General features: G+C 34.1%; 1 protein-coding gene across 4 annotated transcripts in view; it reads left to right on the top strand.

Annotated features, from left to right (window-relative positions):
- The window catches only part of ATRNL1 (attractin like 1), a 593456-nt gene that overhangs the window by 247604 nt on the left and 327051 nt on the right, over positions 1–18801 (top strand). For all 4 annotated transcript variants that reach the window (XM_032490833.1, XM_032490832.1, XM_032490834.1 and 1 more), the window contains one exon: positions 10175–10236. In XM_032490833.1, the coding sequence (XP_032346724.1) occupies positions 10175–10236 (62 nt within the window). Of the gene's footprint in view, positions 1–10174; positions 10237–18801 lie in introns of those variants that run through there.

Genomic DNA, 18801 nt, shown 5'->3' with positions numbered 1-18801 from the left:
AATTTCTTTGAATTTTAGTTGTTTCTTTAACGACTATCGGTGCCTTTTTAAAATGCAGATGGTTTTATTACTTATTTAGTAGGAATATATCTGTATGAAAAATTGACATTTGAATAGTACCACATGCTTTACTACAACTGTTGGCTACACTTACTGCTTTGAGGTTTTAGACATAAACCTGATTTCTGAAGTTTTAGAAGTAGGACTGATTAATGAAGTTGGTTTAGTGAACATCATTCTTTAAAAGGAAGCTCCTTTTTGACCACTTAACAAATTATAAAGGAAGCTCCCTTTTGACTACTTAAAAATTGGAGAGGAAAAGCTAGGTTGCGAGGAAAGAATTATGGTTTCTAAAAAGTGGTGTTACAAGCATAAATTGCATATAGACTTCTGTATTAGCCTTCACTCTTGCTGTTTTATATCTTTGATTTATGAATTAAAATCTGAGACTCTTCAAGAAACCTCATAATATGCTAATACTATAATTAAGAACAGGTAGCATTACAAATGCAAACTTTTGTCTTATTTTAAATGTTCTGTCCGTTTTTAAACATTTGTAATAATATTGTTTTTGAAAAAGTAATATCCTTTAACTTAAAGGAAATGTACTCTCTGGACATGTAGATTTAAAGCTCTGTATTTTAACTGACATAATCTTGATATAAAAATAATTGTTTTCCTGTACAGCTTGACCTTCAGTAAAATGAAACTGTTTGAAGACTTTCTATTTAGAACATTAAGATATACATCTCCAGAAGTTACTGCAATTCAACCACTAAACACACATATATAAATTTGCTAGGTTCTTTGCTAGTTGCTAAGAATGTATAGCTAAACATTGCAATGCCTGAATTCAAGTATCTTGAAGTCAAGTGAAAAGAAAAGACAGGAATGCTAATTATCACCATCCACTTTGATTAATCGATTGTAGGAAGGTATAGAACTTAAGAGCTAGGGTCAGAATGCATTGGTTTCCATTTCAGCTCCGCTGCTTGTTGCCTGCGTAGTCTATAAACCTTTATTTCCTCATCTATAAGATGAATTTAATGACATTACCTATTTTATGGAGTTATTCTGAGGATTAAATAAATTAGTGTATGAAGAACACTTAGCACAGTACCTGGACAATAGTAGACACTTTAGTAAATGTTAGCTTTTTTTAGTAGTACTGTGCTAAAAGTGCATGGTAAGGGCAACAGGCATACAGTTGAGGGCCACCAAACAGAACTGCCAGGAAGTGCATCATTTGGATGGGAGTTACCCGGGAGGAGAAGGTGCCAAGGCAGGAGGGAATGGTTTGTGCCAAACCAGGTACAGAGGTTGAAAATGTATGGGATCTTATCAGACTGCGGTGTCAATGCTATGCGTAGAGAAACAAGCAAGGGGCACATTTGAAGATCATTTTTGCTATGTCAAGGAAGTTGGAGTCCAAGCTAAAAGTGATGGAAAAACACTGAAGAAATTTAAGCAAGGGAATGAAGGATTGTGAAGAGGGGGATTATGAGAAACTCCTTCAGTTTTAAAAAGAGTATTTTGTCAGCTGGATGAAGAATGACCAGAAGGTTATGAGACTGAAGACAGGAAGGGAGGCCAGTCAAATTTTTGCATTAAACCAGGAGGAAAGTTGTGCCTTCACTGAGACATTTATTTTCTCTAAAAAGAATTAAACCCATTGAGTTTTCATAGACAATATTCAGGAGTTTATAATCAGGGTAATTTGTGTAATATTTATGCAGAATTGGTGAGTCTATTTGTTCATCATGCTTTTATCCAGAAATAGGTTTTGTTCTATCTTTTAAGAATCATCCATTTTCTATTTAACTGTATTTTTGGAAATATTACTTTATCAGGAATGATACAAATTATATTATCAATAAGCAGTGTGTAAATTATCTATAGGAACTTTATGCTTATCTGAAATGGATGGATCATAGTTGATCTTATCCAGTAATAGTTAATTGAAGCCCCAGTTTGCTTATATTTGTTTTTAAAAGTGAATAAAAACCTAATGAGATTTTGAATTGCTTGCCTGAAACATAGCCCAGTTGTCTTTGAGGTATGACTAGATGACTAACTTCCATTACTCAGCTCTGCTTTTATGTCATCATTTTGAAGGACCGTAATCCAAACAGTGGTTTGAAGAACCTCTCTTTAATTTTCAGTTTGTTAGATGAATTTGATCATTTTAGCACATCCCTTTATATTTTCATTTTTGTATATCTTAATGTTATATCAGAGTTTATGGCAAGCTGACATTTTGCACAGACACACCAATTTGTCCTTTATAATATGAACACTTTTCCTCTCTTACAAAATCTGACATTTTGTGGTAAATATCAAGCTATTAATCTACTTCTCTATCCAAGTGCACTTAATGCAACTTTTTCACTCAATCATAGATTCAAAATGTTGATCATTATTATTTTTAACAAAAAATAGCGTATCTTTAATTCAGGTTTTAGATTTTGGACATGTTTTAAATGTGCATTTGCATTTAAACTCAAATGGACAAAATATATTCCCACTGTTGCTGTGGTTTCAGCTAACTCTGTCGTTCAGCGTGTCACTTTATCGATTACTTGGAGGCACTTTAAAAACATGGGGAAATTATGAAATTTTACCATTAATTGGTTTCCTGATTTTGATTAATTTTCTTTAAATAATCATTGGATAACTTGAATTAAATCATTAAAAAAAGAGAATTTCAAAGGTGCATTTGTGCTGGCTAACGTTTTAAAACTAATTTTAAATTTGACTCAAGTAAACTTCTCATATTTTTCATGGGAATGACCACAAAACCAAATTGAAACAGATAGATTATCTGTAAAGGGCCATGTTATAGCCATAGCATCAGCCAATAGAAATCTTTCTAATTAGACAATTAGAGATTTTAGAGTCAGAAATGTTTCATATCCTCTGGAAAAGCACTCTCAGGGAAGCTTCCAGTTTGGAGTGTTGTTTTTGTCGTTATCAATTTGTCTCACTGTTTTCTAAATGAAATTAGCTAAATGATCACTCTTTTAAAGCAAACTCCTTTCTTTTCTCATTGGTTAAAAAATAATGTTTCAGGTAGCACCATTTATTTTAGATGAGAAGATTGTAGTCTCAGCTAAGTCACCCTCTGAAAGAAATTCCTAGAAACAAATATAGTTAAAAATGTTTATTGTTGAAATTAAGAAACTGAGGCAAAAATAAATAATAAGAAACCATTTCTGATATCTTGGTTTCAAAATATTTTATTTATATTGTAAATCAAATTGTAAATGGTAGATCTTATAACATTTTCCCTGTGATTATAAGTAAATAAAAACATTTTATATAGAAATGCATATTTTTCATAATATCTGAACTCTAATAAATATCAACTTTATTAACAAAAGTATTACTTTATGATCTGAAATTAGCAATTACTTTTGGTCTATATGATTATTGATTTATAAAATAAATGCAAATAAATAATTTTTTACTATTTCTCAGAGTAACATCTATTCCTACTTCCTTTCATTGGCTCTTAATGAGGATATAAGAAGTCCTGTGAATACTCTTGTGGTAAATTTTGCTATCAAATTTATTCACCTACTCAGCAAACTTGCATGAAATGGTTTCTATGTACTATGTGCCAAATTCTGTTCTAGATACTGGAATAGTGCCATGAACAATATGAACAAGGCCACTATTCTCAAGGAGTTTAGATTTTAGTGGGGACAAATATTTTAACTAATGACCAACAAATATATAAGATAATTTCAGATGAAGTTAAAAGAAGTAGCTTCACATAGGGGTGTAGAGTAAAGGAGAGGGCAGCTTCTTCATAAAAGTGTCTTAGACAAGTGTGATACTTGAGGTGAGATCTCAGTGAAAACGAGGCAGCCACGTGAAGACCAGTGGCCTAACGTCAAGTAGAATGGTTCTCGCTCTGTCTGTACTTACTGTTTTCCCTGTAGGTCTTCCCGTTTCATTGGAAGGGGCTGGGAGTTGCTGGATGCACTTTCTAGGTAGAGAAATACTGATAATAGTCAGGTACATTCGCACCTAATGCTAGAATCATTTCTTTCTGCTACCCCTGCCTTTTTCTCCTAACTTTTCTCAACACTTATGATATTTTTAGAAACCAAGGAGTGATTTCTTGTCCCATATAGGTTAATATGTAAAGTAGAATATTTTTAATGTTTTTCCCCATTAAAATTACCAAGTTCTAACCTATTATATTATTTATTTGTTTGTTTGTTTGTTTATATATTTTTATTGAAGTACGGTTACAATGTGTCAATTTCTGGTGTATAGCACAATGTCCCAGTTATGCATATACATTCATACATTTATTTTTATATTCTTTTTCATTAAAGGTTATTATAAGATATTGAATATAGTTCCCTGTGCTATACAGAAGAAACTTGTTTTTTTTATATATAGTGGCTAACATTTGCAAATCTCAAACTCCCAAATTTATTACTGTATAATATATAATTGTTATTACTGTTTTAGTTTACCCCTGCCCCCACTATTAAGAATTTTTTTTTTCACTGATATACCCAAGAACCTGACATGGTGCCCGATATGTAGTAGATACTCAGTGAAATATTTGATGAATGAATACACTGGCACTCCATAAGAGGGGATCTCGAGAGGGAATCTGCTTGAGTTAGTGTTCGGTTCGCCTTGTTTCCCAGTGTTACCAAATCAGCCTTGTGTCTGCCTTCCATTTGAAAGCCTATGCCTGGCAATGGACCGCCTGACACAGTGTTTTCCATAGGCTATCTCCTGTGGAACTTCCTATAGAAAGTATCAGGCAGAGAAACACTTTCAAAGATTTGTACAACACATTGTAATGCTGACTTTCCTTTTCAACAACCAATATCAAATGCTGTTTAACTTGAGTTTCTAGAACACAGATGGTATGCTAAGTATAGAGACTGCTTGTGCCAAGTCTCCATTTACTCTTAAATATAATTACGTTAACAGATTAGCTACTTTGGGAGGTCCCTTTCTTGTTTTTAAGGCAGTTTGTATTTCAGATGCAATTTTTGACCCTATCAATTTCATATCACCATTGTAATCAGTATTGCAAAAGGTAGGAGATTATTATCTGTAACATAATTTGGTCAAAATCTCCAATTACTTTGTACTTTGCAATGTAACATGCTTGAACATGTTACATTGCAACTTAATTTATGAAGAACTGCAGCTATCATTTTTGACAATTTAGAAAATAGTGTTAATTTTGGGAGGTCTAAGTATATCCTACTAGTGGTATCCTACTTTATCCCTTAATACAAGCTGTAGTAATAATGCCATTCATATCTCTTGTGAAAATTTTCTTTTCTTATTAATAAGTACAGATAGATAATGTAATTGAAGTTTCAGAGTGTTTTAGGGCCTTAGTTTGTGAGTGTAACTTGTAGATTCTCTCCTTGACTGCTTTGTTTATTCAAATACTCTTTGGGAAAATTTAGGAAGTTGTAGATAATTTCATGTATATCTGTGTTTTGCTTACTTGCCTTAAAACATGATCTTTGTTCCAAGTTACTTAGTTATGGGACCCAGAAAGGGCAAGCAGACTGTAATGAAATTCTGCAGTACCAACTTGAATCGTGCTTTGCCAATCTAAAACTCCATTTTAACACTGTTGGCCCTTCCCACTGTTTCTGCATCCCTTATCTTGAAGTAATGCGAAATCCATTATAGGTTAAAGAATGAGAGTGGTGATAATGATTTACACTGGAAGTACAGAAAGAAATTAGTGACAAGACCCATATTTGAATATGTAAATATTTTTTTCTCCCCTAAAAATGTGTCACATGCTTTTTAAAGATTTCCTGGCTCTGTTCCTGTCCGCAATTGGACCTTCTTTCATTTGTCTCATTTTCCCTGCTCTGTTCAATTCTGATTCCATTTGCAACAGTTTTTTCTCAATATGGGGCCTGTCCTGAAATAGAGATTTGACTGGTTGCTTTTGAAAATTCATGTGGCCCAAGCTGTTCTAGCTCCTTTTAGAAATTCCCAAGGCCCCTTTGCACTCATATGCTCTCCGATGGGGCAAAACCACTCCCATTTTTACCTTCTGTGTTCAAATTGGCTGCCTGATTCCAGTGAATACCTTAATACCTTTTGGGTTTCCATGCTGATTTCCTCTTTTTACTCCCACACAGACTCTGGCACCGTGTGTGCCTTGTGTTGTGGCTTATCCAGACCTGTTCAGGTTTCCTTATTAAGGGGGAGATACTTTTTCATTTAACTTCATTGAAGTTGTTTTCTGTGTATTTTTTTTTTTTTTTTTGATTTTGCAGTTTAGTTGCCATAGACAGGTCGGCAGAGGTAAATATAGACATAGATACAAATGTAGGTTATTTTTATACGGAGACTCAGGGATATTAAAAGCTATGCCATTACTGCCACTGTCCACCTAGAACTCTGCCTTATGGATTATATTTCTTAATTTCCAAATAGTTAAACTTGTTTTCATTGTACTCAAAATTACAGTTTTAATTCTGATTTTAATCTGATCATATAGTACATAAAATCACTACCATTTAGAATTTTTAAGTAGTTTCTATGCATAATGTACTCTGTCCACTTTTCTAAATGCTCTATGGATTTGAGAAAAGTTTTTTTTTTTTCGTATTTTATATGCTCCTGATTATTTCTGCTCCGAGTTTTAACAGACCTCTTTGAGAGTTCAGTCTGTAGTTGCTGTCTCTACTGCCTCACGTTCCATATTCGCCTTATATTACTCTGTTCAGCTTAACATCCTTACCTCCTTCATTAAAAGTGCATTTGTTTACGTTTCCTATGAAATTGATGCTGTCAAATTTAATAGTTATGTTCCCATCCTCATCTTACTCAACCAACTAAATCAGCCACTCCTTTCTTCTTGCAACATTCCTTTTCCTTGACATCCTTGACACAACACTCTCCTGGTTTCCTCCTACCTAACTGACCACTTTTTTTTTTTTTTAAGCTCTAATATTGAGTAGCCTTGAGCTTCCTCTTAGAAGTTTTAAATGGGTCATATCTAATCCTTCACCAAGTCTCCTCACCTTTCACTCTAAATTACGTGCTCATTAATTTGGTTTTGCCTCCATGGCTACTACTCTCGTGCAAGCTACTCTCACCTCATAACTAGAAAAATCCAGTATCTTTCTTTCTAGTGTCTCTGCCTTCCTCTGTCGTCTCTTCCCCATCTAGCAGTCTGAATTTTTTTTGTGTGTGAGAGAGTTAGATCCTGTCACTGAATGGCTCAGCTCGTATAATATATGCCAAATATTTTATCATGCCAAGGACCTAAGTAAATTAATTCCTGCTTGTCATTGTGAACTTATTTTTAACCACTCTGTCCCTGGCTTACAAGAGTCCAGCTCTTGTGGCTTTAGTTTCTCATACATTTCTAGTCCACACATTCTATTCCCTGAGCCTGAAATCCTCTACTAACAGATCTTTATGGGGTTTACCCTTCTCATTATTTGTATATCAGCTTATATGTCATGTCTTCTGTGAGGTTGTCCCTTACTACCTGATCTCAGTCAGCCACATATTCTTCCATTTTATCGCATCACTTTTGTTTTTTCTCCAGAATACTTACCACTTTTGAAAATTATGGTATACACTTATGAGTTTACCTGGTTATTTTCTGTCTCCTGCTATTGGAATGCAAACAAAAAGAGACCAAGGACTTTGTCTTATTTATGGGGGTGTCATTAGCTCCTAGAACAGAGCTTGCTTAAACAACATTTCTTTCTTCATGATTTAAATGACTGATTAAGTTGATTTTTGTCTGATCAGAAAAGTTCTGAAAGAGATACACATGTTAAAATTGTATCCCATAATTAGTGTTATTATCTACTTCTTGTTAGTGCAGATACTGTGTTTTAACTTATACTTGCATTTTTGGTGCATATAGGTTTATTATTTTTATATTATAGTTATATTTTATATTCTTCATGCCATATACATTTTATTTGGCCAGGTTTTGATTTTGAATTTTACTTTACTATTAATATTATCCTTCATTGCCTCTTTTGTTGTTGTTTTTAAGAGCCTATTTTTTTCACAGACTTATATGTTGAATATAAATGTGTCACTGCTATAGATGTGTTTTCTATAAAAAATAAAGCTGAATAATGATTTTTAATGTGCTGTGGAACTCTCTTTTGATGAGGATTCAGTCAGTTCACATTTAGTGCAATTTCTTGTATCCTTTATCTTATTCCTTTTTTTTTAAATTAATTAATTATTATTATTTTTTTGTTTTGTGGGGGAAGGTAATTAGGTTTATTTACTTAGTTTTAGAGGAGGTACTGGAGATTGAACTCGGGACCTTGTGTATGCTAATCATGTGCTTTACCACTTGAGCTACACCCTCCCTCTTTATCTTATTCCTTTTAAAATTTATTTTATGATATATATATTATTTAGTTTATTTCCTCTTTTCTATACATTTGCTAACTTCGTTCAAGCCTTTATTGAAGCTCCTTTTTCTTCTTTTTTATTTAGATATTTCTCAAGACAATCAAGTTTACTTTCCTATTCCAGTTTTTCTTAAACCAATTTTATTTATTATGATTTCAAAATAATTATCCTTTTGGCCATTATCTAGTTAGTTCTCAATTGCTGTGTTCTGAATTCTCTTCCCATAGATGTAAGTTACTGTTGCTAATATTGTTTGATGAGCTCTAAGACACACTCATGGATAGTGCCTGGGGAGAAAATTTATCTCTGTCTTTTCCATTTTAAAAGATGTTTTTTCTTACATCTTTGAAAACATTTTCACCTATAACCAATCTCCTGCAGCAATTATCTTTTCCGCAGTCTCTGTATAAGTGCTTTGTAATTCTTTGAATGCTTAGGAGCTTTTTTGGAAATGAATGTTATAATATCTAACTTTCATGTATATGCCAAAAATTTACCCATGTTTTCAACTGGCTGTAATTCTTTATTTTATATAAGAAATGATGATATTTCTTATTTTAGAATGTCATTTCAATTACTTGTACTGAATGCTGGGACCGTTGTGAAGCTCAAATCCTTTGTTTTCCTTAACTCATCGATTATATCCTCCTCAACCTTTTGTCTAATGTCTGAATATAGTTTTTCCATATATTTTATGTAGTTTTCTAGATGTTTAAGGCAGGAGAGAAATCTCATCCCTGTTAGTGCATTTTCACTGGAAGTAGAAATACTATTGCATGTTTTTGAAAGATTTTCATAAGAGACTATTAAAGGAAAAGAAGATTTCAAGACCTTAACTGTTTAGCTTCAGCTTTCTGGGAAAATTCACCTGTGTTGATCATCTCCTTTATACATGACGTAAAAATAATATTTATTATATTATACCTACTATATGTCAGATACTATGGCAATAATTTTATTTCTGTTAATTCAGTTAATGTTTCCTCTAACACTATGATATGGGTGCTTTTATTATTATTCACATATAGGACAAAAATAGGTTAAATAGTTTTCCAAAATACTTAAACCTAGAAAGTAAAAAATTGGATTTTACTGTCAGATATTCTCTATTCAGATGCTGCATTATTGACTAGTACACTATATAATTCTTCCTCAAGAAATGTGTTACAGTATGATCTCTATAATGTTAAGAGAAGTAAAGAACAACTTTAGCTTAATGACTTGTTTCCCCTTTCAAAATTCATTTCTTATTAACATGAAAATATAAACTGAGATGACATTTTATTCTTTGAGAGGTATATAACAAAATAATTGTATGCAGCTTCTCTAAACAAGAATATATAGGAAAAATAAGTTCCCTCAGTTTCTTTAATAGAGTCGAAATTAATTTTTTGACATACAAACTATTATCAATTATATTGATAGAAAATTTGATCATTATTAGGTGAAGAAAATCATTTTCATGTTTTAGTTAGGCATATTTAATATGCCATAGGATTTCACATGAAACTCTTAGCATACATTTCTGAAGTAATTATAGTTTTCTTAAACCATTTAATGTTTTATGTAAAGTTTGTCATCAGTAGTTGAATATATTAGGTGTTATTGGTGATGAAGTTTTGATTCCAGCATATATGATTTATAGTATGGCGATACAAATTTTTTGAGAATTTAAAAATATTGTATTTACCAATGCCATGAAACATCGCTTTGGAGAATAACATAGATTCAGTAAGTTTCAACCATTTTTTTCATTTTGATTTTTCAGATTGCATTCTCACAACACAATACAATCATGGATCTTGTGCAGTTTTTTGTCACCTTCTTCAGGTAATTTGCTTCTACTGACTTTGAATTTGTTAAACCTATATTCTGATGTATGTTACATCAGTCTGCTAGGTAATTTATCAATTCTTTAACCTTAAATATCATACAGTGTATCTTGAATAGTTTTATGTGCTTAAATATATACCACAGAGCAGAGGAAACATACTTGAAATATACTTCTGCAAGATTATTTTACTGTAGTACTATTTATAAGCTATTGGAGTCAGTGGAAAGAGAACAATAACTCTATCTTCCCCTGTCACGTAAGTAATTGAAGCCTATTTTCATTAATGAAATTAGCAGCTCATTCACTGTATTGATAAGGAACATCTCCTAGAATTAAAATCAATTCAGTTATTTCTTAGGCAATATGTGCTTAACAATGTGCTAAAATCTGTCAGGGATGAGAAAGAGTATGTATTTTCTGCTCTCAAAGAGCTTATAATTTGGAAGTACTAAATATGATTTTGAATATAGCATAATTTCATAGAACACTAGTTATCTGAGGTAGCAGCAATAGGTTCATGAAAAGGGTTCCATGATTAAATCACACTGGAAAGTGCTGTATAGACCACAGTGAAATAAGGCTCTTTTTGTTTGTTTTCAACTGACATTACTTCTCAGAGTTTTTTATTCTCACATTTTTAAATAGGCTAATTTGCAATGTATCTTTCTGAAAGAGAGGGTAAGGTTTGTAGTATTTCTCAAAATATGAATACTCTTCATAGTACATCTGTTTTTATTTCCATGGGGTGTAAATAAAGAAACACTGGGCAAGGAGAGGAAACAGAGTTTCAGTTACAGAACATTTGTGTGATGGCATCTGAGATCACCTGGATTAGAAAGGATGCTATTTTTGTTAACATGATTGTGATGTGTACATTGGTACCTGTGTGCAAATTAGACAAACATATCTTCTCCTTCTGGCAGACGTAGCCCACACCACAGCACAGGCTTTACAGGATGCAGGAATAATTTTGACCTTCAGTCACCAAGTTGTCTGGGCTGCTTTGTACAGTAAAGAACTTCTACAACCCAATCCTTGACACAGGTGACATGCCAAGCACTTTCCCCAACACCAAAATAGCCATTATTGGTTGACTTGCCAAGACACCCATAGAATATTTGAATTCCTAATACCTGTCCACAGGGGTTGCAAACATCTTCTGTAAAGGGCCAGATAGTAAATATTTCAAGATCTGTGGGCCACAAGGTCTCTGTTGCACCTCTGCAACCCCACGGCTGTGGTGCTAACGCAGCCACAGCCAATATGGAAACAAATGGGAGTGGCGATGTTCCAATAAACCTTTATTATAAAAACAGCTGGCAGGCTGAATTCCGCCTGTGGACGTAATTTGCCCAACCCCTGATCTAACTTATGCCTGAATGCCTTTAATGACAGGAAACACACCATCTCCTGAGATAGCATTTTCTATCTGCAGATAACTAATTGTTCTTTATAATTGATATGAAATCTGTCTCCCTGTAATCGCTCTTCTAATTTATCCATATGGGCCCGTACATAGCAAGTCTAATCTCATCTCCATTTACAGACCTTCAGTTTTCTAGACTCTATTCTCAATTTACTCATTCTCCGTTCGTTTATTCACTTCTCGTCAAAACCTTTGCCATGTTGGTCACTTTGGTCTGAAAACAGTTATGTTTGTCTGTGTCTCTTAAAAGGTAATTAATTTCCAGAATTTAATGCTAAATATATTTATAACATCTTTGCAAAGTCTATTCACACTTCAAATTTGTCCCTTTAAAATGAAATTTGAGTAAACATCGTAAATATATTTAATGTTTTATGACTTCGTACTTCTGAGTATTAATGGGTATTAAGCCTATTAATTAGGTTGCAGCATGTTTTGGGAAAGTATTAGAGGTTATAATCGAATGAACATTATTTAATGTATAAAAATAAAACAGTTTTTGACAGAATAATATGGATGAAAATACACAGAAAAGTTTAGCTCTGTGTGAAAATTCATGAAGCTGAATACATATGAAAATTATTCAAATGTTTAGGGTTTATTTTAAGCTTTTGAATTTGTGTGCATATTTAAGTTCAATAGCTCTTTTATTAAGTAGAAGAAAGCTAGTTAACGTGTACCATGTCTTAGAGACGATCCTATTTATTATGTTGTCATCATGGACAAAATAATATAAAATATTCTAATCATTGTCTTGAGATAAAATATATTTGATGGGTTTTTTATCATTTAAATTGTTTTCAGTGGTGAAATGTAAATTAGGTAGGTTTAAATTGTGTCATTGTTAAGAAAAAACATGGACAGAATAGTTTGAAGTTTATTTTTTTTAAATAAAGCCACTGTTAAGTTATAAAAGAGAGTTTTAGACAGGTCAGCCTTTATGCACATCCCTCAGTCAGGCCACTTTTACTGCTATTGCTGTTTCTAACCAAGTTATTAATTAAGTGGAATAGGGGAATGTGTCAGTTTTCAGTATAGACGTGGTTTGATGGAGGCCAGTTCACAAATTTGTGTCAGTTTTTTTCTTTTCTACTGGACATTGTTATGGTGGTAAACATGCTGAGTCACTACTTGGGAAGATCACTTACAGGCATAGCCTGGCCCTGATCTTTGCTTTCTGTGCCATCATGAAATAGGTCCCCAAGCGTCTTTAAATCTCAGGCTTTTCATTTATAGAATTAAAGAATGTTGTTGTTAGTATAACATAGTAAATGATTAGAAAGTTGAAAGAAATTATTTTTTTTAAGGCTTTTTTTCCAGTATGTAAAATGGAAAAGTAAGCCTATATGAATCCGAAACGTCTGAATTTTAAAAAGAAGTTAATCCTGGTAAATTAAATGGAGATTTAACTACCTCTACACTATTTAGATTTTTATGCTGGTACTAATTTTCACTGTCCCACTGGGATTGCATGTTTTTGATTTACTGTCTTGACTAGATGGAGGGTGTTTTCAGAGGTTGTGGCTGGGTCTTTCCCACTATAAGAGATCTTACCCCACAGGCCAGGGACAAAATGTAGGGGTTGCTCAACTACCTTGTACAATGTATACACTTGGGAAGTTGGGAAATTATCACTGGGTGAATGCAGAGACACAGTAAGCCCACTGTGAGCCAGAATATAGCATGAATTTATTACCTGGCCTCTGAAGACACCCTCCTCTAGCAGGGGACATGATGGTATTTTGGTCCTTGGGTATCTGTGTCATCTCTAACCCTTTATCTAACTGTAATTGAAATATCTACTTACTCCTCTTGCACTGTGTATACCCAAACATACATAGGTCTCTTTGTAAAAGGATCATACAAAGGTCCCTTTGGACATCATTTTATACACTTTTCTAAGATGTTTCAACATATCCTTTCATCTGTGGACTCAGCCACTTGTTCACTCAGTGGGTTCTGGACTTGTAAATTAACTCATCTGGGAACTGAGCAGAGGCTCATGATTTTCTCCTGGATCAACAACCCTCAGCCTTCATTCCTTCATTCCTGCTTAAAATACAAGTAAATGTTAAGCAGCACCATTGTGGGCTGCCCACCTAGTTTGCCTCTTGGGATGGATACCATCCATTCTTAATCATCCCCACAGCTCTGTGTGGGCCAGCACCCTTGGCTGCTCTTCCAGTCTTGGTGATTATTTTGCTAATTGTGGCACCTGGATTCTGTCAGTTAAGCACCGACCCTTGGTCTCCTTTACTTTGGGTCCCCATCACCTAACACCTAGCTCTGTCACTGCCTCTCCTGTTTTTGGTGCTGGTCTGCAGAAGAAGGCCACCACTGAACTTCTTAGTGAAGCTGGTGCCCCTCTCATCAGCACATTTCTCATGGTCTTGATGAATGATGTGTCCCATGGAAAGTGATCTTCTGGTAGTTGTTCTGTCCTTACATAATATGTCCATTCCGGCACATTCCTTTCTGTCAGCTTCTTTATTCCTTCCTCTTCCATCCACTAGGGCAGCTCAGACATTTCCATTTCACTTTGCATTGGCCATTGCTTTTTCCAGGCTCCCAAGAGTCAATTCCTCCACAAGATTGCTCCCATCCCCTGGGGTCCTCCATAGGGTGTTAAATCTCCTGGTCCTGAGAATTTGCACCAAAATGCATGAATTCTTACATACCCAGGCTTACATTCCACCACCCTTGATCAAATACTACCAAAATCCAATTCAAATACTTCTCTGGCTCCTACCAGTACATGCTGGCCAATACTTGCAGCTCTTTCAATAGTATAATCTCATCCCCTTCGTATCAGGCCAAAATGGATTATTAAACCCTAGTCATCAGTCTGTCAACCAGGAGAGGAGGTCGTGGCAGCTTGTTAGGGGCGCGACCATTGTCTCTGTTACTAGGTAAGGGAGTTGCAGACCTAGAATCCTCAGAAGCATCATCTAGATAGTCCATTCTAGATATTCCTATCCCATCTTTCAAGAGCTCTTGTTTTCCCAACCATGGTCATTGTCTTTGCATAAGAGGACTGCTTTGGCTGAGCATTCTGTCATCTCTGGAGCTCTGTAACTCTAACAGTTTGATCATCAGTCTGCTGCTCATTCATATTGACTTTCCCACTATCAGGAATAAGGGCCTGACTTAAGCTATAAAAGAGCACCTCTAGTTCTTATGTTTGCCAGTAATGTTGGCTAATAGCCTTCAGTCTCTCATTATCCCTCTTCAGGTGTTTATACAAACATAGCAGTAATCAGCCAACTCTACTCTCTTTTGAAAGCATTTTCCTCAGGCCACCACTGGCGAAATCTTTAGCGACTGAAGCCTTCCTCCAGGAACTGTCTGTGCTCCAGCACTGCTTTCACTGCGTCCCATCAGTTTTGTTATATTCCGTTTTCATTTTCTTTTGTTTCTAAGTACTTTCTAACTTCCCTGGTGATTTCTTCCTTGAGCTGTTGATTGTTCAAGAGTGTGTTGTTTAATTTACCAAAATTTATGAGTTTTCCAGGTTTCCTTCTGTTGTTGATTTCTAACTTTATTCTATAGTGGTTGGATCTAGTTGGTTTATTGTGCTGTTCAAATTTTTTATTTCCTTACTTATTTTTGTCTGGCGTTTCTATCCATTACTAAGAGTGGGGTTGAATTGCTATTTTAACCATTTGAATTCTCTTTGTTTCTTTTGGTACTTTTTATCTTAATTTATAATTTTGATTATAAACTAATTTATATCTTGTTTTATATAGACTTAGCTATGTTATTTTGTTAGAATTTCCCTGGGAAATCTACTTTTATTTCTTTCCTTTCAACATTTTTAGTCTTATTTTATTTTAAATGTGTTTCTTATACACCACAAGTATCCGGATATTGCTTATTTTGTTTTAGTAGTCTTAGAATCTCTGACTTTTGAAGTGACAGGTTTAGTGAATTTTCATTTATTGTGATTATTGATGTATTTTAATTTTTTCTACATCTTGCTTTTCATTTTTTAAAATGCTTTCCCAAGTTATCTTTTTTCTTCTCCCCTTCTTTCTATTAAATTGAATGTCTTTTTAATATTCTTTAATTTTTTTCCTTTTAGCAATTTAGGAGTTATACATTTTATATCTTTTTCCTTAATGAGTACCCTTAAATTTTAACATGTGTATTTTTCCTAACCAGTACTGATGTTAATCAGTGTCTTTTTTCTCCTGAATCATAAACACTAGAAAATTTGAAACTTTCAGTTTTATATACAACTGCCTGAGTTTTAACTCATTTTCTAATTTCTAATTTTGTTTTTTAAAATATCTTTATTGAGATATAATTCATATACAGTACAGTTTACTCATTTAAGGTGCACGGTTCAGTGGCTCTTCAGCCATCATCACAATCAATTTTAGAACATTTTCATGACACAAAATAGAAACCATGTGCTCATTAGCAGTCACTTCCCATCCTTCTTCCATGCTCTCAGTTTTAGATAATCACTGATCTAGTTCCTGTCTATAGGTTTTCCTATTCTGCACACTTCATATAAATGGAATCATACAGTATGTGTCCTTTTGTGACTGACATCTTTCACTCAGCACAATGTTTACAAAGTTTATCCATGATGTAGTATCAGTATGTCATTGCTTTTTGTTGTTGAATAACATTCCATTGTATAGATATGACGCATTTTATTTCTTCCCTTTCAGTTGATAGGCATTTGGGTTTTTTCCCCTTATTGGCTCTTGTGAATTATGCCACTATGAACATTTGTGTACAAGTTTGTATGGAGATACACTTTTATTTCTCTTTAGTATATACCTCGGATTGCCACTGCTGGGTAATTTCATATGGTAAGTCTAAATTTAACATTCTGAGAAACTAGCAAACTATCTTCCAAAGGAGATGCACCGTTTTTTACATTCTTACCAGGAATATATGAGGGTTCCAGTTTCTCCATATTCTCACTAACATTTATTATCTCTTTTTTATTAATAGCCATCTTGGTTTCAAGTGGCAAGAAAGATGGTGATAATAATTTGGAGGATCCAAAAAGGAAAGGTTTAGGTAGAGGAATCTAGAGAACAGAAAAACAAAGAAAACATAGGAGTTAAGCAATTAAAAACAAGAATAATCAGAGATGACCCTATAAAAGTGAGCATGTGAGTGGGGAAAATAATGCAGAGTTAACACAGTGACGAAGATTTGGGGAAATGAAACAATCACGTTGTACATGAGGATATTTCACAAGAGAAAAGAAGGGATGTAACTCCCTACAGGGAGAGAAGTCAAAGTAAATCATTGGTAACGGAATGTCTACATCATAGTGGCATAACCCAGAAGGAGTATTTGGTATCAAGATTTAAAAAAAAAATAATTCAAGGACAAGAACACTGAGAAGAATGAGAAATAAACCCAGGTCCTCCTTTTAAAAAATGAGATCATGATAATTGATATGTTAATAGAAATGAGGCCTGAAGGTGTAAGTTTCACTGAGTAGAAACCATAAATTGCCTCTTACTATATTGGAGGTTTCCTGAAGAATTTTCCCCCTGGCTTTGTTGTAGAAGAAAACAGATATTTAGGACCCAGCTGTTCTTTTAAATCAAAATATCAAATATAACCTGAATAAAGTCATCACACGAAGCAACATTTATTGCAGTTTGGCTAGCTCAGTGCCCCATGTCTGATTTTCAGTGCTGAGGTTTGGAACACTGTAGGCTGAAATAGAGTTCTCTAAGAGTGATGTTGGTAACTTCCCATTGTCACCAAAATATCGCCTAACCCTTCAAAATTAACATGTCCTAAATTAAACATGACGTCTTGGCAAACAGCCTCTCTCTTCCAGTATTCTCTAGCTCGGTTGTGAGTACTGCTCTTTACCTAACTTCAATACCTGGGGACTAACTAAATACATTTCTTTTTCCTTAATCCCCTCCATAAACCCTGAGTCTTCCTTCTGTCTGTCAATCTGTTGTACTCAAAACAACCAAAGCAATTTTTTTAACATAAATTATGTGAATACATTATTTAAGAGCTTCCTTTCACATTTATAATATAATTCAAACTAGACTTACAAGTTCCTGTGAAACCAGGCCTAGGTATCTGCCACATCTCATATTATTCTCCACAATTTTACTATATTTGCAGTCACTTTTTCTTCGGGGATATCTGGTTTATTTCTTATTTGGTTTTGTTTTGTTTCTCATCCCTTTGTAAAGTCTTTTTAAATTTATGTGCAGTACAAGTCCATTTGGGGGAATACAGTCATATGAATTCTAACACATGAATAGTTTCTTAGAATCATCCACTCTACCAGGACGTGGACCAGTTCCAGAATCTTGAAGATCCCTTCGTGGGGCTTCCTTTGCAGTCAGGCTTTTTCCTCACCCATCAACCCTGGCAACCACCGATTGGTGCCCTGTGCCTATAATTTTGCCTTTTCCAGAATGTCATACCCATGGAATCATACAGTATGTAGCCTGTTGAGACTGGTTTCTTTCCCTTAGTTTACTGCATTTGAGATTTATCTAAGTTGGTTTTTTTGTATCTGTGGTCCATTTCATTTTTATTGCAAGGGGGGGATACCATACCATTGTATGCATATACTCCAGTTTCTTTATCCTTCTACCCTTTGAGAGATATGAATTGTTGCACTTTTGGGTGATTATGAATAATGCTGCCATGAACAAGATGCATGCTTGTATAGATTTTTGTGCAAACATAAGCTTTCATTACTTTAGGAAAAATATCTGGAAATGGGGTTGCTGGGTCATATGGTAAATTTATGTTTATAATAACTGCAACTCTTTTTCAGAGTGACTATAATTTTCACCTTGCCCCCACAGAGTAGGAGGGATTTAGTTGTTTCCCATCCTCAGTGCTTGGTCTTGTCAGTATGTTTTATTTTAGCCATTCAGATACTTATGTGGTGGTATCTTATCATGATTTTAATTTGCATTTTTGTAATAACTAATGACATTGAATATCTTTCCATGTGCATATAAGCCATACTTTTATCTTCTTTGGTTAACTGTCTTTGCAAAATTTTGCCTATTTTTTATTGAGTTGTTTTTTTTCTTATTGTTGAGTTTGAATATTCTTTATGTTCTGGATATAAATCTTCTACCAGAAGTGTGGTTTGAACTAATTTTCTCCCAGATTT

This window comes from Camelus ferus, chromosome 11, assembly GCF_009834535.1.
Source record: "Camelus ferus isolate YT-003-E chromosome 11, BCGSAC_Cfer_1.0, whole genome shotgun sequence".
NCBI classification, from domain to species: domain Eukaryota; kingdom Metazoa; phylum Chordata; class Mammalia; order Artiodactyla; family Camelidae; genus Camelus; species Camelus ferus.
Note: the sequence above shows the minus strand (reverse complement) of the source record. Positions and strands in the feature narration are given on the sequence as shown.